The sequence below is a fragment of the Pongo abelii genome, chromosome 9, assembly GCF_028885655.2.
Source record: "Pongo abelii isolate AG06213 chromosome 9, NHGRI_mPonAbe1-v2.0_pri, whole genome shotgun sequence".
Classification (NCBI taxonomy): domain Eukaryota; kingdom Metazoa; phylum Chordata; class Mammalia; order Primates; family Hominidae; genus Pongo; species Pongo abelii.
This window is the reverse complement of record NC_071994.2, coordinates 58,912,932-58,936,076: the sequence shown is the minus strand read 5'-3', so window position 1 is coordinate 58,936,076 and position 23,145 is coordinate 58,912,932. Positions and strand designations below refer to the sequence as shown.

The following is a 23,145-nucleotide window of genomic DNA, read 5'->3' as shown; positions in this document are numbered from 1 at the left end:
ACTAGGATGACCAGCTGTCCATTCTGGTTTGCTGGGTACTGAGAGATTTCCTGAGACACAGGAGTTTCATTGTTAAAACTGGGACAATCCTAGGCAAACCAGGATGGTTGGTCACCCTAACAAACACATGTGTCAATTTAAAATGCATTTGAAAAAGGACAGATAGTTTTGGAACAGATTCTTACCTGGTAGCTACAGCAACATAATCATCATCATGTAAACAACAGGCGACTTGAGAAATTGCACCTTCCTAGAGCACAAAAAGAAAAAACATTTTTTAAATCTCAAGTTTTACATTATTATTATTATTTATTTTATTTTATTTTTTTTGAGACTGAGTCTCGATCTGTTGCCCAGGCTGGGGAGCAATGGTGCGATCTCGGCTCACTGCAACCTCCACTTCCTGGGTTCAAGCAATTCTCCTGCCTCCGCCTCCCAAGTAGCTGGGATTACAAGCGCCCACCACCACGCCCAGCTAATTTTTGTGTTTTTAGTAGAGACGGGGTTTCACCATGTTGGCCAGGCTGGTCTCCAACTCCTGACCTCAGGTAATCCGTCCGCCTTGGCCTCCCAAAATGCTGGGATTACAGGCATGAGACACTGCACCAAGCCAAGTTTTAGATTCTTTTATTACAAATGATTATTTATATTGGAGAAATTTGCATTTATGAAAGAGACTCCAAATAGTGTGTAACAGAGCTGCCCTTAATCTTACCCTGTGTGAAAGAAAAAGCCTGTGCTTCCAGCCTTCTTTCTGAATGAGATGGAGTCCTCCTCCTGAACTGCCCAAAGCCAACCATTTCCGAGACACAGCTATGCTCGTACACTGTGAAGAGAAGTGTGAGATAATCACAGCTACTTAACCAAATAGACTATCCACTGAAAATAAATACTGATGATTTACGCATCAGGCTCCTTCCCTCATTTTACCCTCTGCCCAAATGGACACAATATGACACTTATTCTCTAATTCTAGAATAGTAAAAAATACTGAAGAAAGAACATTTTGTTTTTAAACTTCTAAATGAATCTCACAAAGGCTGAATAGACTCCATTGTATGAGTAATTTTCCCTTGGCAAAAGCTGGCCGTTAAGACTTCACATTTTGTGTAATTTGGCTAGGTCATTCCAATGCTGACTACAACAATGGAAGACCAAGGAAGTTACCAGAAGATAAAGCAACCATGTTAAATATTCGTTCATTTAAATCATTTCTAATCTGTACAAACACCACAAAACATCCACAAGTCTTAGGGTAGGTGAGACTCCATCAGAGAATGCAGTGGTCATGCCGTGCCCAATACCCCGTGGCAAAAGTTATTAGTTGATTGACTAAGAGACATTCCCAATCTTCTTCAATTTTGTTGCTTTTCACCATAGAAGTTGGAAAACCTAAATATTCACCTTCCCAGTTCCCTAGTTGCCAAGGGTTGTCATGTAACTTAATTCTAGCTAATAAGACCAAGGCTGCTGAGGGCTTCTCAGGAAGGGAAGCTTTACCTTTCCAGATGAAAGGCAGAGCCTGCAGAAAGCCTTTGCCCTTTGCCCCCGCTTTCTTGAGATGTTAATGATAACAGTAAGACTGGAGACGGGACACATATTGCAAAAGCAGCTAAAAGCTAACATATGTGCAATGGTAGAACAGGAAAAATGAGAGCTAGTTATATCATTGGGCCACTACACTAAACCCAGAACACTAACCTCCTATGAGATTATAAGCATCTTTACCACTTAAGCTCCTATTAATATGTTACACCATACTGTAATTTGCAGCTGAAAAAATGTCTAACTGATATCAAGCCTCAAAATTGTTACTCATATTACTTTGTCTATCACTTCCTATTTTCCCTTTCCTCAGATGCTAGTATTTCCTTTAGGGCAGTAGCAACAGTACAAAAATGAAATTATTTTGGTACTGGTTATGAAACTTTGTTTTTTACCACATCATTCCTGAGTTTAATCAAAATAACTCAGAGACTGAAGGAAGTACATAGTTCTTTGAATTCCAAGGACAATCAAAACACATAGTTGAGGAAAAAAAAAAAAAGCTCAGGGCAGTCTGAGCTATGTGAAGTATGCAGGCCCAGACAGAAATGAATATGAGATATCAGTCATGCACCCACTCTCTGCACCCATGCCTGGGGGCTATTGTTTAAAGTAATTTTGTCACTGACTAGCTGTCTCACCTATTACCTTCATGTCACTGAAATCTGTGATACAAAGAACAATGTATAGCCAATCAATAGTTTTTGTTATTTTAATATAAGTTTTTGGTAAACATCTCAGAATCTGCCTCTTCTTTTCCTTTAAAAATCCACTTGGGCTGGACAACGTGGCTCACGCCTATAATCCCAACACTTTGGGAGGCCAGGATGTTGAGACCAGCCTGGGCAACAGAATAAGACTCCAGCCCTAATTTAAACATTTTTATTTTTAAGAAATCCAGGCCAGGCGCAGTGGCTCATGTCTGTAATCCCAGCACTTTGGGAGGCCAAGGTAGGCAGATCACGAGGTTAGGAGATCGAGACCATCCTGGCCAATAAGGTGAAACCCCGTCTCTACTAAAAATACAAAAATTAGCTGGGTGTGGCAGTGCGTGCCTGTAATCCCAGCTACTTGGGAGGCTGAGGCAGTAGAATCACTTGAACCCGGGAGGCAGAGGTTGCAGTGAGCCAAGATTGCACCACTGAACCCAGCCTGGAGACAGAGCTAGACGCTGTCTCAAAAAAAAAAAAAAAAGGCTGGGTGCAGTGGCTCATGCCTGTAATTCCAGCACTTTGGGAGGCCAAGGCAGAAGGACTGCCTGAGCCCAGGAGTTTGAGACCAGCCATATCAACATAATGAAACCCTATCTCTAAAAAATACATAAAAATTAGGCAGGCCATGTGGTGTAGTACATGCCTGTAGTCCCAGCTACTTGAGAGGCTGAGGCAAGAAGACTGCCTGACGCCAGTTCAAGGCTACAGTGCATTGCAGTGTGCTATGACTCAGCTATGATGCCTGTGAATAGCCACTGCACTCCAGCTTGGGCAACATAGTAAGACCGCAACCCCCCTCCCCCGACCACCCATCTCAAAAAATAATCCACCCAGCACTTTGGGAGGCCAAGGCGGGCGGATTACTTGAGGCCAGGTGTTCAAGACCAGCCTGGCCAACATGGCAAAACCCCGTCTCCACTAAAAATTCAAAAATTAGCCAGGCATGGTGGTACACACCTGTAATCCTAGCCTTTCTGGTGGCTGAGGCATGAGAATCACTTGAACCCGGGAGGCAGAGTTTGCAGAGAGCTGAGATGGTGCCACTGTACTCCATCCTGGGCAAAAGAGCAAGACTACATCTCAAAAAAATAAAAAAATAAATAAATATATAATCCACTTGTAACTGCTGCTAATCAAAGTGTATATTTAAAGCAACTGTTATCTATGTTCCCAGGTTGTAATCCTCAAGCTTGGCCCTAATAAACTATCTGCTTATACTATTTTTGCCTTTGTCTGTTTTGTTTTCTGGGCTTTTTTATTCCTTTTGAGATAGGGTCTTGCTGTGTCATCCAAGCTGGAATGCAGTGGAGCGATCACAGCTCACTGTAGCCTCAACCTCCCTGGCTCAAGCAATCCTCCCAACTCAGCCTTCTGAGTAGCTGGGACCACAGATGCCCACCACCATGTCCAGCTGATTTTTGTATTTTTTGTAAAGATGGAGGTTTTGCCATGTTTCCCAAGCTGGTCTCAAACTCCTGAGCTCAACCAATCCTCCCACTTCCGCCTCCTAAATTGCTGGGATTACAGGCATGAGCCACCAAGCCAGGGCACTTGCCTCAGCTTCTTCCTCTTAGGTCGACATTCTGCCCAGAGCTAACTAACTTTTGCTTTTCTCCCTAAAACGAGGGTTACACCAGACTCCCTGTTTTAGAATGACCTTAGTATAACTACGATGATTCATGTTATTCAAAATGTAAAGGGGTTATTGGGGCTCAGCAACCAATACCCCAAAATAGAGAGCTTTGACATGCTGACAGTTCTTAGAAGCTGCCTCAAAATCAAAGTCCCTTTAAACTTGTCTCGTTTCCACCTCTCCACCAAGCACAGAGTGGGACTCTCTCCAGAGGCATTTCCTTATCTAACCAAGAAAGCTTCTTTCCAAAGGGGGCCAGGCTCAATGGCTCATGCCTGTAATCCCAGCACTTTGGGAAGAGGCAAGAGGATTATCTGAGGCCAGGAGTTTGGGACGAGCCTGGCCAACATTGTGAAACTCTGTCTCTACTAAAAATACAAAAATTAGCTGGGCGTGGTGGCAGGTGCCTGTAATCCCAGCTACTCTGGAGGCTGAAGCACAAGACTCACTTGAACCCAGGAAGTGGAGGTTGCAGTGAGCCAAGATCGTGCCACTGCACTCCAGCCTAGGCAAGGGAGTGAAACTCTATCTCAAAAAAAAAAAAAAAGAAAGAAAGAAAAAAAAAGAAAGCTTCCTTCCAAAAGAAATGCAATTGTCCTAAACCCTTTCCCTAAGGATCTCATCAAATAACCAGGAAAAATCAACCACTAGAGAAGAGACTGGGAGTCATCATCATGCCCAGATAGACTTTTCATTTATTCTTCTGAAGGTAGCTCCAAGAGTTTATCTGGGGGATTTTACCTGCATAAGTCAGATTGTTCCTATGCAGCTCCATCCCTCACCTTCCCATGTCTGCCTCCCACTTGCTAGGTCTATTCATTCTCCATAATGATTTATTGCCACTGAAAACAATCATCTACATTCTCCATATCCCCACTTCCCTATGAAAGAGGGTACACAGAGCCAGGCATGGTAGCTCCCTCCTGTTATCCCAGTGCTTTAGGGAGGCCAAAGGCCAAGGCACATGATTGCTTGAGGCCAGGAGTTCAATGCTATCATGAGCTATGGTCTCACCACTGTACTCCAGCCTGGGCAACATAGCAAGACCCCATCTCTACAAAAACTTTTTAAAAATTAGCCTGGCATGGTATCGAGTATGTTTAGTCCCAGCTACTCAGGAGGATGAGGCAGGAGAATTACTTGAACCCAGGAGTTTGAGGTTACAGTGAGCTAGGATCTCCCCACTGCACTCAGGCCTGACCAACAGAGACAACCTGTTTCAAAAGAAGAAAAAAAAAGAAAGAAAAGAAAAGATTTCATATGCCTTTTCTCCTATTAATCTTATTTTTATTAGTTGATTTTCAGCCAACCTTCAGAAGATGAAGAGACAGTTTTCTCTTGGTCTTTGTGAGATATACTCATTTATACCATTTTATTTTCAATCAAATACATTACTTTCTGAGAGAAGACAACAAGAACACTAACGGGGAAAAATGAAGCAAGTCAGTATCATGGTTTCCAGGGATGGTAAATTAGAATTCAAAAGATAGCTCAAAAAATAAATCAAGAAAGAGCTATGAAAATTGTACTTCTATGTAAAGTGTCAACCTAAAAGGAAGAAGTTGAGGCCAAATTAACATTGACTTTATTTGGGCCAAGGTTGAGGATGCAGCCTAGGACACACTTCCAAGTTGCCTTGGGGAATGCTCTGGAAAACAAGAAACTCAAGTTTTCAGAAGAGGCTGTTTGTCAGGAATTCTCATTGGCTTACAGCAATAACATTGACTGGTGATTGGCTATACACTTTTGAACTATGAAGTGTACTGCATTTTATCACTACTTGGTGTCAGTTAGTCTAGTGCCCACATAGCAAGTAGCCTCAAGAGGTAATTAATTAGCTCAAACAAAAGTGATAAGACCTGTAATCCCAGCACTTTGGGAGGCCGAGGTGGGCGGATCACGAGGTCAGGAGATCGAGACCATCCTGGCTAACATGGTGAAACCCCGTCTCTACTAAAAATACAAAATATTAGCTGGGCATGGCGGCGGGCGCCTGTGGTCCCAGCTACTTGGGAGGCTGAGGCAGGAAAATGGTGTGAACCCGGGAGGTGGAGCTTGCAGTGAGCCGAGATCACACCACTGTACTCTAGCCTGGGCAACAGAGCAAGACTCCGTCTCAAAAAAAAAGAGTGATAAGAGACTGCTGTTTCATTCCAATGCTTCTCTGGGCCTGATAAATTTTTTTTTTTTTTTTTAGAGACAGAGTCTTACTCTGTTGCCCAGGCTACAGTGCAGTGGCATGACCTCGACTCACTGCAACCTCCACCTCCCGGGTTCAAGTGATTCTTGTGCCTCAGCCTCCTGAGTACCTGGGATTACAGGCGCATGCCACTTTGCCCGGCTAATTTTTATATTTTTAGTAGAGACAGAGTTTCGCCATGTTGGCCAGGCTGGTCTTGAATTCCTTGCCTCAAGTGATCCATCCACCTCAGCCTCCCAAAGTGCTGGAATTACAGGTGTGAGCCACCACGCCCAGCCTGGGCCTGATAATTTAAAGGGGCTCACATTCCTCAGATAAGAAGTTCATTTTCCTCTTTTTTTCCCCCACAAAAGTATGACTAGGACAGGTAAGAACACCCAAGATTCCACAAAATGTTAAGGAACTGGAGGGTAGGGGCACAGTAACAAGAGAGCACATGAAAATGAAACTGATACAAGGATCAAGAAATTCACCTTTAGACGACTGGAGTCCAGCCGCAGGGCTGAGAGTAATGGATCCAGAGATTCAAACTCTGCAAGAACATGGCTGTAGGACTCTGGTATCACTGGCACAAAAGTCATTTAGCCAGAAAGCTGAAACTTGTTGAATGATAGATACAGTATTCCTCACCTGAATAAAATCCACAAAAATATAATTTAAGAAGCCCACCATTCATTTAACATGCATTTAACAAATATGTGGGGAACAGAGGGAAACATGAGAAAGTCCCCACTATACAGGGACTTAGAAAGAAAACATATACAGGTAACACTGTATGCCACAGTGTGTTTACATTGTGTCATTCCCTGACTCTAAAACTACCAGAGTAGCAGGTACAGATTCTCAGGGCCCTCCATAATCCTATCCCCCTGTATTATCTAACAGTATGAGTAAACAGAATAGGCAGAGTAGGATTTAGGAAAATTGGCCTATCTCCCCTGAGGCAAAACAGCAACCTTGCTGCTGCATTTCTATGAGTACTAAATCTTCTGTCTTTAGGAGTCACTCATTAAAACGCAATCTTCTGTAAAGGCCTCAACTTATTAACTGTTATCAGCAAACCCTACAGTTATCAGCTAACAATTTAACAGTGCTTTATAGGAATAGGCCACTAGACTTCTCTCTTCAACCAAGCAGGGGCTTAGTAAGTATGGTGAATGAATGAACAGATCTACTAAGTAAGAAGGTACAGGGAGTTACAGCACAAAGAAAAATAAGCGCTTCAACAAAAATGACTAGATAGGACAGAATATGGATAAGAATACAAGGTAACAAATGCCAAATAACCAGTGAGGACTTTGTAAAGTAACACGAAAGTTTTTATGTGTTCACCTACTCTCAAATGCACTTTTTTGTCAACTTGCACCAATCTCCAGAAAAAAAGAAAAGAAAATTCTACTCATTAATTATAACTTTTCCCAATCACTTGTTACCTGCCAAATTTAGAAAGCAAATTAATACAACAGAAAAAGTCATGAACTGTTTATATATTCTTGTTGTTTGTTCATGCTTTATGTTTTTGACTTTTTTTCCAGAAACATATATATTCAATCACTCATTTATTCAACAAATTTGTACTGAGCACCCACCTATGTGCCAGACATTATTCTAGGTCCTGGAGATGATAAAGTTCTAACCCTCATACAGCATACTTTCTAGTGGCAAAACGAAGACTATAATATTTTTTATTGCACACACATAACACAATCTTATTTTCTGCTAGTAGCACTGTTCCTTATATACCTTGACCTCTGCAAGGAGAATGTTCAGGAAAAAAAAAAGAAAAAACCCAAAAAGAAACTTTCACATGCCTGTACTCAAAATATTTGAAAATTATTGATCTAAGAAAATCTTCCCTCATTGTTTTCACTCATTCATTTCATTGAGTACCTAGTAAAGTACCAGGCACAGTGGTAAAAATAAGACAAGTAAAATAATTCCAGAAGTCAGTCAGTTTATAATACGGAGGAAAAGACAAATAACACACACACACACACACACACACACACACACACACACGTCTTATAAGGGAAACATAAGCAGACTGCTTTGTTAGAACTTTACAGGACAGAGGGATCACATTGAATGAAAGGGAACCAAAGAAAACTCTCTAAGGAAAGTAGTACTGATGCTGACTAGGCTTTTATCTCAAGGAAAAGGGAAAGGATAGCAGGTAGGGTAGCAATAAGCAAATATATAGAGAAGAAAAAAATGCAGAGTATACTAGAAGAATACAAATTTAGTCTTTGGTTGAAAGACGTGTTTTGTGATTGAATATATATATGTATACATGTTGTTGAATATATACAAACAACGGAATAATGAAAGATAAAGCTGGAATCTTAATTTGGGCCCAAGTTACAAAACACTTTGAATTTCAAACCAAAGAACCTGAACTTAACTTGGCAGGCAACAGAAAGGAATTGAAGAATTTGGTGTGGGGAGGTCACACAATTTCTGTAAAGTGCTGTGGGTGGTTAGATGCTAGAAAACAAAGACTTGAGAAAACGGGTGGGTGGTATGAAAATGAGGATAAAACATTTCAATTACTCAAGAAGTCTGGTGGAAAAGGAGAAAACCTCTCTTGACTTTATTATTGGGGAGACTCTTCAACAGATTTGTAGGTAGTAACTAAAAGTAGAGTCCAGAACGAAAGGGACTGAAGATTCAAGAAAAAGATAAAACCATGGTACAGGATCCAAGAGATGGAAAGGAATGATAATATCATAGTGTCTCTTCTACTTGTGATCTTGAAACAAAGAAACTCCGAAGTAGATAGGTCATTTTGCCTTAATCTCAGTAAAAAGAGAATGTCCTGGAAGTTATAATATAATGCGGGGGTGGGCAGGGGGACACACCTAGTAAGTTCTACTGAAAAGAAAAAAAGAATTTAACAGAAATGAGAATGGAAAATAAAAACAGCATAAGCAATGCCAATTCTCAGAGAAGCTGCTGAATGACAGTGTTAAACCAACTTCAACTTTATACTTTATGTTTACTCTCCCTGAAATGACTGCTTCCCTTCCAGATCTTCTTATCCAACCATACCCAGCTTTCAAGATCGCACATGAGCCCTACTTCCTAGAATTCTCAAGATGGAAAAAGATTCATAGGTAATTCAGTGAACATGTCCACCTAATTCAGAAATTAGTTTTGCCCTAGATCCCTGAATATTTTCAGCCATGGAAAGAAAGCACTCACTCTCATGAAGCTGCCAATTCCAGTCCTCCACAAGGCTCACTATTATAAGGTTCTTTTTAATACTGTGCTGAAGCCTGATCACTTAGAGCTCTACCATTATTCCTAATTGTATGTAGCTTCTACAGCTGAAGGGAACAAGCTGTCTCTTTCCAAAACAATCCTTCTGTATTTGAAAAGCATTATCAGGTCTTCTAAAAATTTAACATTCTCAGTTCCTTCATCACTCCTGACATGACATTTTCCAACCCTCTGTTCCAGTCAACCTTCTACAGAGACACTTTAGTTTGCCTAAAAATGAGGTGCCTAGAACTGAGCATAATACTCCTTAAGTAGTTAGATGAGCCCAGAATAGAGTAGACACACTAACTTCCTGGATCTAGACACTAAGTTTCTATATTACAACCTAAAAATAGTATTAGTTGTGTTTAAGTGGCCATGTTACACGTTGATTCAACAGAGCAAGTGGTCAACTAAAACCCAAAGAAATTGTTTACATAAATAAAATCTTCTTAGCCAGTAGCTACATACAGCAGAACTGAGCTCAAATTGAAAGCTGCTATTAATCAAATGCAACAATGGATATAAAAAGTACCTAGAAATGTACAAACAGTATAAACAGGAACAGCAGAATGCTGGTAATTGTTCAAGTTGCATTAAGTGTACATGAGGGTTCAATTTATTATCCTACTTTTGTCTGCGTTTGAAATTTTCCACAATAAAATTTTAAAAATATATATTTAATATTGTACAAGCCTTCAATGGCTCTATTTCTTGAAAATCTGGTATCTCCTCCCTACTTCTTTTTCCAGCCTCATTTCCCATCTTAACCTCTCTATTCTTCAACTACATTGGACTCGACTCTTTTTTTCTTTTTCATTCCATAAACTTGCTGTGCCTCCATGGTTTAATATATGATGTTTATGGAATCTTCCCCCATTTACCAAAACCCTACCTTTCTGCAAAGCTGAGTTTAAATGTTACTTCTGTGAAGTCACTCTACCAAAAACTAAGAACATAGAAGTTGGCGACAAATGCTTAACCAAAGTAAACGAAACAACTTTTGGGAGACTGGCTTGCCCAAGGATCACAGAGTTCATAAACGGTAGAGCTGAGATTAGAATACACGTCTCCTGAATCCAAATCTCATCTTTCCATTATCGTAAAATAGTTCAGTGTTTGTTGCTCACACATCAAATGCAAATATGTTCTCTTTTGCCCCAGTAGGTGCGTGGAAGAAGAGTAGAAAGAAGAAAGATAGCAAAAAGTAAGAAAGATAGCAAAAATTGAAGAAATGAGAAGGGGAAGTTGCAGACTGCCTCATTTTCACAATGGGATCTTTCTAACCAAGAAGAAATGATCAGAAAACAACTCTCTGCCTCAGACAAATGGCGACTGACTCATTCATACATTCATTCATTCAACATTCTGAGTCCCTACTATGTTCCAGGACCTGAACACGCCGCTAGAGACACAGGGATGAACAAAACACAATCCCTGCCCACAAAATGCTCCTTGCCTAGTGGAACTACTACCTTTTTAACAGCAGTAATTTTAATATCTTGAGATCTCTTGAGAGGAGACCCAGTAACCAATTTTCAAAGCCAGGCTCACAGACCAGCAGCCCGGAGGTCCCAGCCCAGCTCCACCACATCCAGGCCAGCACCTCGCAGCTCTCAGTGGATCGGATCTTGTCTCCCGGCTTAGCGCCGGGGAACTCACCGCGCGCTAAAGAGCGGAACGTGAACTTCAGTCTCCCCTCGCGTTCCTCCCCTTCCTTGCTGACGTCATCCAGGAGAGCCGCGGACTGGAGACAACGCTACTAACGGCACTTCCTGATCACGTGACGAGTCACGCCCCTCCTTGCGCGTGGTCCCTCCCCCTCAGGCCGCGGTCGCGATTACGCTCTCTACGGCCTGCAGCCGGAGGACCGTTGCGGGCTGGAGACAGGGCGCCGACTGGAACCGGAGGAGCTCTAGGCCAAATGGTTGGGTCAGCCAGGATCCCAGGACCCTTCGCCGCTCGAGACCGGAGAGAGGAAACGAAACAGGCGGGAACCCGTGGGGGAGGGAGGGAACTAGCGGAAGGTGTCATGGCGGCCGCGCTCTTGAGTCACGTGTCTAGGGCCCGCCTTGCTACTTCCGGTCACGTGCCCTCAGACTCCTCGCAGTCCGCGATGGAGGCGAGACCCCCCAGTAACAGAGGTGGTGGCTACTGCTGCGGCCACTGGGTTTCGGTCTCTTCCCAGCAGCGGCTCTAAGAAGCGCAGCGGAACTCGACCGGATCCAACCCAGTTAGTTACTTCCTGTCTAGAGTTGTAGCTTCCACCTGGTAAGTTTAGACCGAAGAATGCAGGCGGGTGGGTGGGCGGGTGAGGAGCTGACAGGCCTGGGGGCCGCAGGACGGCGTGGACTCTACCCCTTTTCCCAGCGTCGCTGTCGCCGTCCTCCCAACGCCCAAGCCTAGCGTCTTGTTTGCCCTTATCCCGAGGCGAGGAAGAGGCGACCCCTAATCTACTTGTCTAAAGGAAGCCTGCTCTTCGATTGAGAGCAGGTTTACCCAAAGCCAGGATCAGATTTGGCTTATGAGAATGAAGTGGAGGCCTCTCCCAGACAGAGAAGCCCTTCCGGTCAGGAAATGTGCTGTTGAGTCTGGGATTCTGTAAGAGAAAAGCTGTCACCTTGGTGTCTGCACACCTTTTGCTTCCACCTGTCAATCTACCTCTCTTAAAAACCTTCTTAACACGTGCCAGTCCACACACTCCTAGTTTTGGTCATTTGATTGTCGTGTAATGATGAAAAATAGACCATGAGTACCTGGATATATGTAATTATTTTGTAAATCCCCCAGTGTTCTCAAAGGCCACATTAAATAAGGAGGTGACTTTTCTTATTTTTTTTTAAGAGACAGTCTTGCTCTGTCGTCCTGACTGGAATGCAGTGGCGTGATAATAGTTCACTGTAACCTCGAATTCCTGGGGTCAAGCGATTTTCCTGCCTAGACCTCCCAAAGCGCCAGAATTATGCCACAGTGCCTGGCCCCAAATGACCCCTAAACTCCAATTTTAGCATCAGTAAAATGGGGATGGGGAAAGAAGATATGAAAAATACACATTTTGTCCATTTGAAGACCCAGTCTTAAAAACAAAAAAAAAACAGTGATTTGAATGAAATATGCTTTGCAGTGAGTATTGACTCCATACAAACCAATATCCAGAGTTGTGATTTTCAAACATTTTAAAGGAGTGGAACAATTTCTTCCCATGAATTTTTATCTGGAACCCAATATATGAAGCAGCATGCTCTGGTGGAACTATATTTAAGAGGGCCAGGCCCCACCACCCCACTTAACGTCTATCCTAGAGGCTGCTCCTTGGAACACAGTTTGAAAACCGCTGAACCTGGACTTAGGTAATTAAGCCAAAGTTGCCAACCTTAAGATTTTTTAAAAGACAAAACCAGAGCAGTTGAGATGGAGAAGTCACAACCGCAGGGAAGGTAACCTCTAGTAGCAGGCCTTGGGCTTACAGAAGGACTAGACTCTGGAGAGAACTTTGTACCTGTTAGCAGGCTTAAGTTCCTCATTCAGAAAGGAGAAAAAAGAGATGGTCTGCTATCCTTACTCAGCCGACATTTTTTTTTTTTTTGAGACGGAATTTTGCTCTTGTTACCCAGGCTGGAGCGCAATGGCGCGATCTCTGCTCACTGCAACCTCCATCTACCGGGTTCAAGGGCTTCTCCTGCCTCAGCCTCCCCAGCGGCTGGGACCACAGGGGCACGCCACCATGCCTGGCTAATTTTTGTATTTTTAGTAGAGACGGGGTTTCACCATGTTGACCAGGCCATTCAGCCGACTTGTAGCAGTGCGACAGATTGGTAAGTTTGAGTCTCTCTTAGGTGATATTAAATACACATTGCAGTACAAATGTGAAAAAAAATCAAAGCAAATTCAGAGAGGGCTTTTGAAAAATACTAGGCAAATTGGTGCAGTGTGGGAGAAGAATCAGTTAAAAGTAGTGAAGCCGGCGACCAGCACCAGTTCTGGGTTGTGAATGCTTCTGTGTGTACTGCCCTCAAGGCTTGTAACTTCTCCCTGCTGGTACCATGTGTCCTGCCCTCTGATAACCTGCTTCTCTGTGCTATTTTATTCCCTACCATCAGAATGTTGTCTGGCATACCTTGAGCTTTCCTAGCATTTTGGCCACCATTTATCTCTGCCTTATGGATACTGCTGATAGAGATATCTTTGTGCCCTTCCTTCTTTCTCTTTCCTGCCTTCAGTGTGGCAGTATCAGCCATTGACCTAGTAGTTCCTCTTTTCACCACTTTGATTGCCAACTGATTACTCTTCTCTCAATTTTGGTAATATACTCTTGTCAGCATGCAGTATTTATTAGTGGATATGAGCATATTTTCCTCTGTCATGCATCTCTGTCGCATTTTCCTCCTGCCTCTTCCCTGCACTGCTGTAAAATGTACAAGTGCTCAGTCCTAAAATTGCCACATCAGTTATTCTCCTTAATAACTTCCTTGTCTGTGAAATTATCCTTAAAACAGTACATTTTGGTCACTCTTTACATACTTATAAAGTTATTCCCTATAATGCTGAATTGTTCAAACACTTTTGGATTGCTTGATGGCAAGCAGCATTCCAAATCTCCATTTTTGTATGCTGGCAGATATAACAGTGCTCTCTAGTAATCCTTCTTTCAGAAGATTTCTCTTTCACTTGTTGCCCCCTATCTCCTCTCCTCCATTTATCTCTTGCACATTGGAAAAGGGGATGTAGGTAATGGAAATGCAGAGGTGCAGTAATGTAAAGATTTGTGTTCAACCAGTTCAAATTCTTCCTTATCACTGTTGCCTTTTAAGGGCAAGATCCAGTTACTAGAATCTGTATGAGAGATGGTACATTGATCTGTGAATTGAAAACTATAGTGGTTCCTGGAGTTTAGGCAAAGATGTATATGCAAAGATTCCTTATTATGTCTTAGCAAGAGATTGTATTCTTTTAACAGCAAAATCTTAAATGATGTCATTGATATTTCTTGGACTCTTCCTATAGGCCAAACACTATATTACTGGGTGCTATATTACAGAGAACCTGACATATATGGCCTCTGCCCTCCCTTATGAAGCTTGCAATCTGTCAGGAGACGTGTACATTAAAAGAATTACATTAAAAGTTATGTTGTTGTAAGTGCCATGAAGAAAATAATAGGAGACTTTAGCTGGTAACTTTGAAGCTTAACATAGACTGAAAAAAAAAAATGAGTGAAAGCCAGTTGATGGGAAAGGAAGAGAATGTACAAAGGCTCAGAGCAAGGTATATGAATTTAGATTCGGACAAATACATTTTTAACTGCAAATAAGTTAATGCCTTTACTAAAGATCTTGCTATTTAAAGAAGTCTTATAACAGACCATTTCATAAAGTAAATAGTCTTTTAGTAAAGCGAGATCTTCATTGACCTGATCTGTTTAAATGTAGCCTACACCAATAACTTTCATAAATTTCTGTGGCTCTTATAGAGTTCTCCTGGGAAGAAGTGTTTGCCACTCAAGGAATACACTCAAGAAAAACCTGGAAATCACAGAAGGCATTGTAAGATAGCTACAGTGGTTCTGTTAAACCTCCTGAAATTGGTCCTTGAACAATTAAGAGGTGCTACAGATGACCAGGAAAATTTACCAAGCAAATTAGCTGTGAGACATTTGACCAGTTGTGCCCAATGTTCGGTAATTTATCTCAGATTTATTTTTTAAATTTCCCCATAAATGAATTTTGATAAAATAGTTTTATATGTTATATATAAGAGGTTATGGCTGGGCGCGGTGGCTCACGCCTGTAATCCCAGCACTTTGGGAGGCTGAGGCAGGCAGATCACCTGAGGTCAGGAGTTTGAGACCAGCCTGGCCAACATGGCGAAACCCCATCTCTACCAAATATAGAAAAATTAGCGAGGCATGGTGGTACGTGCCTGTAATCCCACCTATTTGGGAGGCTGAGGCAAGGGAATCGCTTGAATCCGGGAGGCGGAGGTTGCAGTAAGCCGAAATGAGGCCACTGCACTCCAGCCTGGGTGACAGAACAAGACTCCTCAAAAAAAAAAAGATTATGTTTTTCCCAGTTGATGTAGTCAGTTCTGTCTCATGTATTCTCCACTTTGCAGTTTCTCTGTCTTCATGCATTTTTTTACCTTCTCAACTCATAAAGGTTTTTGTATTATTTTACAATGCTAACACTTTATTTGTGCCTGTAAGCCCAGTTAATTGGAGACTTGCTCTATCAGCTGTCCTTGCTCACTGCTTCTCTTCCAACTACTGACATACTTAAAATTATCCTACTTAAGTAGGATAATGAAGTATCAACATACTTAAAATTATTTGCCAACTTCCCCCTCAAATCCTCCCCTCTCATCTTTCTTAGATTTTAATTCATTTTTCTTAAAACATGTTTCCCAATTTGTATGGTTTGCAGTCCAGTTTCATATTCTACAGAGTGGGCTTTTTAAAATATGTTCTCTAACTCCCGACCTCAAGTGATCCACCTGCCTCAAAACCCCATCTCTACTAAAAAAAAAAATAGAAAAATTAGCTGGGCGTGGTGGCAAACGCCTATAATCCCAGCTACTCGGGAGGTTCTGGCAGAAGAATTGCATAGTTATATGTTTTTATAAAGAATACTAGAAAATTAATGTTAAACTATTGAAAATAGAAAATACTGTTTTCAAATTCTCACACTAGCACCCCTAACACTTTCCTGGGTTACCTTTGTAAACATTTGGTTTGATAGAGAAGAAACTCTTGGGAAGACTTTTTTTTTTTTAATAACTGCGTTAGTATAAAATACATAATTATTATAGATCAGAAAAGAGAACATTTAAATCATCTGTATTTTTATCACCCATAGATAATCATTATTAAATTTGGTATCTATCCCTTCAGTCGCATATATTTTCAGAGTAACATAGGGGAATTTCAGAGACAGACTGACCCAGATTCAAACGCAGTTCTGCTACTTCCCTGATGCTTTAAGAAAGCATCTTGATTTCTCAGACCCAGTTTCCTTATCTACAAAATGTAACTAATAATAGAACCTACCTCATGGGATTATTAACTGGGGACTGAGATAATGCCTATAAGAAACTTAGTCCAGCACCTGACACATTATTAAGCATTCAGCAAATTCTAGATGATGGAGAATATTATTTTGAGACAGTGTCTCACTCTGTCACCCAGACTGGAGTGCAGTGGTGTCATCACAGCTCCATCTCCCTGGGCTCAGTTAATCCTCTCATTTCAGCCTCCCGAGTTGCTGGGACTACAGATGTGTACCACCAGGGCCAGCTAATTTTTATAGTTTTTGTAGGGACAGGGTTTTGCTATGTTGCACGGGCTGGTCGCAAACTCCTGGTCTCAGGCAATCTGTCCGCCTTGGCTTCCCAAAGTGATGAGATTATAGACGTGAGCCACCCTGCCCAGCCTAAATTTTAGATTTTTTTAAATTTAAGAATGTGGGGCAGGCCGGGTGTAGTGGCTCACGCCTGTAATCCCAGCACTTTGGGAGACTGAGGCAGGGGATCACTAGGTCAGTTCGAGAGCAGCCTGATAACATGATGAAACCCCATCTCTACTAAACATACAAAAATTAGCCAGCTGTGGTGGCATGTGCCTCTAACCCCCTAGTTACTGAGGAGGCTGAGGCAGGAGAATCACTTGAACTGGGGAGGCGGAGGTTGCAGTAAGCCAAGATCGGGCCACTGCACTCCAGCCTGGGTGACAGAGTGAGACTCCGTCTCAAAAAAAAAAAAAAAAGAATATGGGGCCAGGCATGGTGGCTCACGCCTGTAATCCCAGCACTTTGGGAAGCCGAGGCAGGTGGATCACCTGAGGTCAGGAGTACAAGACCAGCCTGGGCAACATGGCAAAACCCCATCTCTACTAAAAAATATAAAAATTAGTTGGGCGTGGTGGCAGGAGCCTGTAATCCCAGCTACTTGGGGGGCTGAGGCAGGGAGAATTTCCTGGAACTGGGAGGAGGAGGTTGCAGTGAGCCAAGATCACGCCACTGCACTCCAGCCTGGGTGACAGAGCAAGACTCCATCTCAAAAAAAAAAAAAAAAATTTTATGGAATCACGCCGGGCACAGTGGCTCACACCATAATCCCAGCACTTTGGGAGGCTGAGGCGGGCGGATCACTTGCGTCCAGGAGTTCGAGACCAGCCTGGCTAACACAACAAAACTCCATCTCTACTAAAAATACAAAAAAATTAGCCAGGCGTGGTGGCACATGCCTGTAGTCCCGGCTACTCTGGAGGCTGAGGCAGGAGAATCGCTTGAACCCGGGAGGCGGAGGTTGCAGTGAGCCGAGATCGTGCCACTGCACTCCAGCCTGGGTGACAGTGAGACTCCATCTCAAAAAAAAAAAAAAAAGAATATGGAATCAAACTACATGCCTTTTTTTTCTGTGTATCTTTTCATGTCATTAGTCTTAAAACAGTTTTTTAAACTTCAAGAAGGGAAAAGTCTCAAAAGTCTTAAGACAGCAAATAAGTCAGTTGAAAGGTGGTATCGTTTATTAAGAATTGTGATCCTTTATCATATTTGATATATGGATATCAAAATGGGATTGTAAGAAAACACAGAGAAATTCTCACTGGTGAGTAAAAATCACAAAATAATGGACTTGAATGTATTTTATGATTACATTTGTAAGGTGGGTACAGATAAGGTAAGCACAATTAAAAATGAGGAAAATTGATGTTAGGGTTGTGACATTATGGAATTTTTTAAATCCCTTTTAAATTAAAAGCAGTCATCTAATCGGGCTTTATTCCAGCATTTGCAAATGCCCACATAATGCAGACTATCTCCACCTGCATGACTCAGCAGTACCTCACATTCATCATGTCTGGAACTGAATTCCTTATCTTCATTTTCAAATCTGCTCTTCCTTCTCATTAATTTCTGAAAATGGTACCACTGTGCTCATGTCAGTAAGGCTCAGAAATGGGGTATGGGCAAGCAACCATGACGCTTCCTTCAGCACTTTAACAAGTGCTCATTGAACACTTGTTAAATGAACAAGTGTTCATTCTGCTGCTTCAGTGGTCCTCCTTGTCCCTTCCTCTCCAGTCTCTCCTGCTGCTCACAGATTAATTTCTAAAATACAAATCACTTCCCTATTCAAAAGTCTTCAGAAGTTTTCTGTTGTTTGCCACATAGGGTGGCCTTCTCCGCTATATGCCTCCATCTTTACCATCCAACCTTATATCCTACTGATCTCATGAACCTTATGCTATATCCTAAGCAGATTACTCATTCCTAGAGAGTTTCAATCCACTGCCCCAAACTATTCCCTTTGCCTCTGACACCTGTTTCCCTTTACTTTCTCTGTAGAAGTCCTCTCTTCAAGACCCAATTTATAACCAAACTATGTATTAAAAAGAATGAACTGATACATATGCAACAATGTGGTGGATTTCAAAAAACATGTTAAGCAAAAAACTAGAGACAAAAGGAGTACATACTGTATGATTCCTTTCATATGAAATCCTAGAACAGATAAAAACTAATCTGTGGTGATAGAAATCAGAGTAGTTGCTGGAGGTTGGGGAAAAGAGAGTCACCTGAAGGAAACATGAGGGAATGTTCAAGGGTGACTGAAATGTTCTGTGTCTCATTTTGGGTAACTGTAAATGGGTGTGTACTATTGTCAAAACGCGTCGAACAGAATGCCTAAGACCTATGCATTTGTTGGTTTGTTAATTATATCGTAGTTTTTTAAAATGGCTTTTAAAAAATTCTGTGGCAAACATTTCTCATGGCTTTCTGGGTGAAGAAACTGCCTCTGAGTCCTAACTTGGAACATTTTTGTGTCCCTTTTGGGACTTCATGTCGTGGGTAGCAACTGTCTGAGGCTGGTGGCCCCAGTAGTAAAAAGAATTTGCCAAGACAGTTGTAGGTAAAGAAAGGCAGATTTGTTAGAGAAAGTAGGAAAATATGTTGCAAGAAAGCAGCATGCAGATTAGCAAGAGGAGAGCTGACTGCAAGGAGACAAAAGCTTCCAGGGGATTTTATAGGATTGTGCTTTTGCTGAAGAGGGCTACATGAAGTACCCAAGGCTGCAGTGAGCTAACTTGCATTTTTCTATCCGCTGAGGATAGAATCTTCCTGTGGGGCACAGGAAGATTGTGAATTATTTGCACGGGAGGGCTGTGTGTCCTGGACCACGAAGAAAGGCTGACTTGTAGCTTATCTGCTTTTTCTTTTTGCTTTCCCCTGCTCCCACCAGCCTGACTCCTTTTCCCTAATTAGGACTCTACACACATTCTAATTAGTATACACTAACAAATAGCACACATATACACACTTGCTTGCTGCACTGGAAGATCTTTGAAAGCAGAAATCAACAGACATTCATCTTTGGATAGTCCCCAGGCTCCTTGGCTCAGTACAGATTTGTTGGATAAATGTATTCACACTGACCTATTTCCTTTCTATTCTCGGGATAGAATAGCCTGTAAAGACCTATAAAAGGGATATCTGACTACTCATACTTGAGATAATCAACTTCAGAGAAAGCAAGATTTCACTTTTTTCCCTGTATTTTTTATTTCTAACTCATTGTTTGAGTGAATAAGAAGTAATAATTGTTTTAATCCAGTGGTTTGTTTTGTTTTGTTTTGTTTTGAGGCAGGGTTTCACTTTCATCCCCAGGCTGGAGTACAATGTTGCGATCTCACCTCACTGCAACCTCTGCCTCCTGGGTTCAAGCGATTCTCCTGATTCTCCTTCTTCAGCATTCCAAGTAGCTGGGACTGCAGGAGCACATCCTTTTGCCCGGCTAATTTTTGTATTTTTTTGTGGGAATTGGTTTCACCATGTTGCCCAGACTGGTCTCGAGCTCCTGAGCTCAAGTGATCCACCTACCACAGCCTCCCAAAGTGCTGAGATTATACACAGGAGCCACCGTGCCCAGCCGTATTTATTAATCTTAAGAGGTGATGGTTTGCTGGGTGCAGTGGCTCACACCTGTAATCCCAGCACTTTGGGAGGCCAAGGCGGGTGGATCACCTGAGGTCACGAGTTCGAGACCAGCCTGACCAACATGGAGAAACCCCGTCTCTACTAAAAATACAAAAATAGCTGGGCGTGGTGGCACATGCCCTGTAATCCCAGCTGCTCGGGAGGCTGAGGCAGGAGAATCGCTTGAACCCAGGAGGCGAAGGTTGTGGTGAGCTGAGATCACACCACTGCACTCCAGCCTGGGCAACAAAAGTGAAATTCCATCTCAAAAAAAAAAGAGGTGATGGTTTAAGTAGTTTTTTGGGGTTTTTTTTTTTTTAACTTTATAACAAGAATTTCTGATTTCTATTGTTTTTAATCCCTGCCATACTCCCCTTCCTAATACTTATTTTCCCATTATGTTCAAATAGAAGTTCTCAATTATTTTGGAGAACTAATGGCAGATCCAGTATTTCATTGTTCCCATTTTATTTGTTTAGAGACATGGTCTCACTCAGTCACCCAGGTTGGAGTACGGTGCGGTGATTATAGCTCACTGCTGCCTCAAACTCCTGGGCTCAAGCAATTCTCCCACCTTGGCCTCCCAAAGTAATTAGACCTATTTTTTGTACAGACGGGGTCTCACTTTGTTGACAAGGCTGGTCTCAAACTCTTGGGCTCAAGTGATACCTCCTGCCTTGGCCTCCCAAATTGCGGGGGTTACAGGTGTAAGCCACCTCACTTGGCTTGTTTTCATTCGTTTTAACCCTCAGAAAAATGTTTCAGTAAAGCTTCACTTATTTGCCCAGGGCAAACGTAATTGTTAAATTATATTTTGGCCATTCCTCTGGGGATGAAAACTAAAGTCATAACTTCACCAGAAATGGCATATATGTGGCATTGGTGCCACAACTTTCCCCATCCTGGCCCAAGGCAGACAGCACCATCAGTCAGCAGTCTTTCTCACTGAGTCCAGACAGCCACACTCAAGCCTGGAGGATTTGGGTTGGGCATTTAAGATTCTCAGAGGCAGGGGATGGAGGTGGAGGGACCAGACTCTTTCTTAGGTAACTAGTTAGGCATTATACCAATGAATCATGGCCAAGATGTGGAGAGCAGTTGAAGACATTTGAATGTTAAAAGATAGGAAATTAGCATGTGAAGTGTTAAATATTTAGTTCTCTCAGTTTTATTTATACAGAAGAAACAGACCAGAAATCAGGAAACTTTGGTATGGTTTCAGCTCTGGGAATGGTTCTGGGAAGTCCCCACAAATCTTGCAGACTTTAGTTTCAATTGAAACAAATTTGAACTAAATAATAAATATGACTGTAATTCTACAGTTTTACAATTGTAAATATAGACTGTATGAAAGACTACATATTTTCAGATTGTGTGTGTATAAGGATATAACTGAGGAAAATAAATTGATAATACTCATTAGCATATGAGTGTTGTATAAATTTACACCTGTGGTATGAGCAAAATGAAATTTAACTGTAGAGGAATGATGCCGTGCAACTTTATCTTCAACTTTGAATGAGAAAAGAGACTTTCTTCCCCGTTAATTTCCTACAGTTTAGATTTTATATTTGAAAGGGACTCTAGAAGTCAACAAATTCAACCCTAATTGATGTGTGGAATAGTTTTTTTCTTCATCTTTTTTTTTCTCTCTTAGCACCTTCTAGCCACCATGGCAACCTCATCTGAAGAAGTTTTGCTGATTGTAAAGAAAGTGCGTCAAAAGAAGCAGGATGGAGCTCTATACCTCATGGCAGAAAGAATTGCTTGGGCACCTGAAGGCAAAGATAGATTTACAATCAGCCATATGTATGCAGATATTAAATGTAAGTCAGCTCTACTAAGTTCTGATGTATTTGTATGTCATAGTTGCTAGTAATTTTGTAAAAAGATTATATAAATAATCTTTATTTTATATCAAAAAATCAACCATGTAGAAATAATTACAAAATGGGGTCACTGAATATATACTGTTTTATAACCTGACCTTTTCACTTAATAAAACAGGTACAGGTTTACATATAATATGTAAATCTACGTGACGTATAGATCTCCACACACTTTAAGAGTTGCATAATACTCCACTAAATGAATACACAATCATGTATTTAACCAGCCCTCTGTGGTTGGACACTTAGGAAGTTTCCAGAATTTTTTTATTGCAGTGTTTGCACTAATATCATTTCAAGGTTGTGTGTGTAGGATACATTTCTGCAAAGAATTTCCTGTTTAATAGTTGATGTGTTTTTTTGTGTTATTGTTGGTAGGGACAGAGTCTTGCTGTGTTGCCCAGGCCGGTCTCAAACTCCTGGCCTCAAGCAACACTCTTGCCTCATCCTCTCAAAGTTCTGGGATTATATTATAGGCATGCACCACCATGCTTGGCCAGGTTTATGCATTTAAAATGCTGATAGATGATGCCAGATATTCCTTCACTAAAATTGTACCAGTTAGGCAAGTTGTCTGATCTTTGCTTATGTGGCCATCTTCTTTTGAGAAGACTCAACCTTATAGTGAATGTAGATGGTGGAATTTTTTTTTATAAATTTCAGGCATGGGCTAGGCACAGTGGCTCACACCTGTAATCCAAGAAGTTTGAGAGGCCAAGGAGAGTGGATCACCTGAGATCAGAAGTTTGAGACCAGCCTGGTCAACATGGTGAAACCCCATTTCTACTAAAAATACAAAAATTAAGGGCCGGGCGCGGTGGCTCACGCCTGTAATCCCGGCACTTTGGGAGGCCGAGGTGGGCGGATCACGAGGTCAGGAGATCGAGACCATCCTGGCTAACACAATGAAACCCCATCTCTACTAAAAATACAAAAA

At 41.8% G+C, this 23,145-nt stretch overlaps 2 protein-coding genes across 11 annotated transcripts in view; one reads left to right on the top strand and one right to left on the bottom strand.

Annotated features, from left to right (window-relative positions):
• The window catches only part of HPS5 (HPS5 biogenesis of lysosomal organelles complex 2 subunit 2), a 44,068-nt gene extending 32,736 nt beyond the window's left edge, over positions 1-11,332 (bottom strand). The window contains exons 1-4 of one of the 6 annotated variants that reach the window (XM_009246539.4): positions 11,012-11,332; positions 6,565-6,721; positions 716-826; positions 186-250 (exon numbers count right to left, since the gene is read on the bottom strand). In XM_009246539.4, the coding sequence (XP_009244814.1) occupies positions 186-250; positions 716-826; positions 6,565-6,672 (284 nt within the window). In that variant the 5' untranslated portion in view covers positions 6,673-6,721; positions 11,012-11,332. Of the gene's footprint in view, positions 1-185; positions 251-715; positions 827-3,215; positions 3,314-6,564; positions 6,722-10,824 lie in introns of those variants that run through there. The other 5 variants (XM_002821982.5, XM_063728516.1, XM_054525838.2 and 2 more) reach the window with 5 other exon arrangements.
• GTF2H1 (general transcription factor IIH subunit 1) overlaps positions 11,152-23,145 on the top strand; it is a 47,567-nt gene continuing 35,573 nt past the window's right edge. For 2 of the 5 annotated variants that reach the window (XM_063728519.1, XM_002821986.6), the window contains exons 1-3: positions 11,407-11,620; positions 14,820-15,026; positions 21,977-22,145. In XM_063728519.1, coding sequence (XP_063584589.1) covers positions 21,992-22,145 — 154 coding nt within the window. In that variant the 5' untranslated portion in view covers positions 11,407-11,620; positions 14,820-15,026; positions 21,977-21,991. Of the gene's footprint in view, positions 11,621-12,943; positions 13,165-14,819; positions 15,027-21,976; positions 22,146-23,145 lie in introns of those variants that run through there. The other 3 variants (XM_009246541.3, XM_002821987.6, XM_054525839.2) reach the window with 3 other exon arrangements.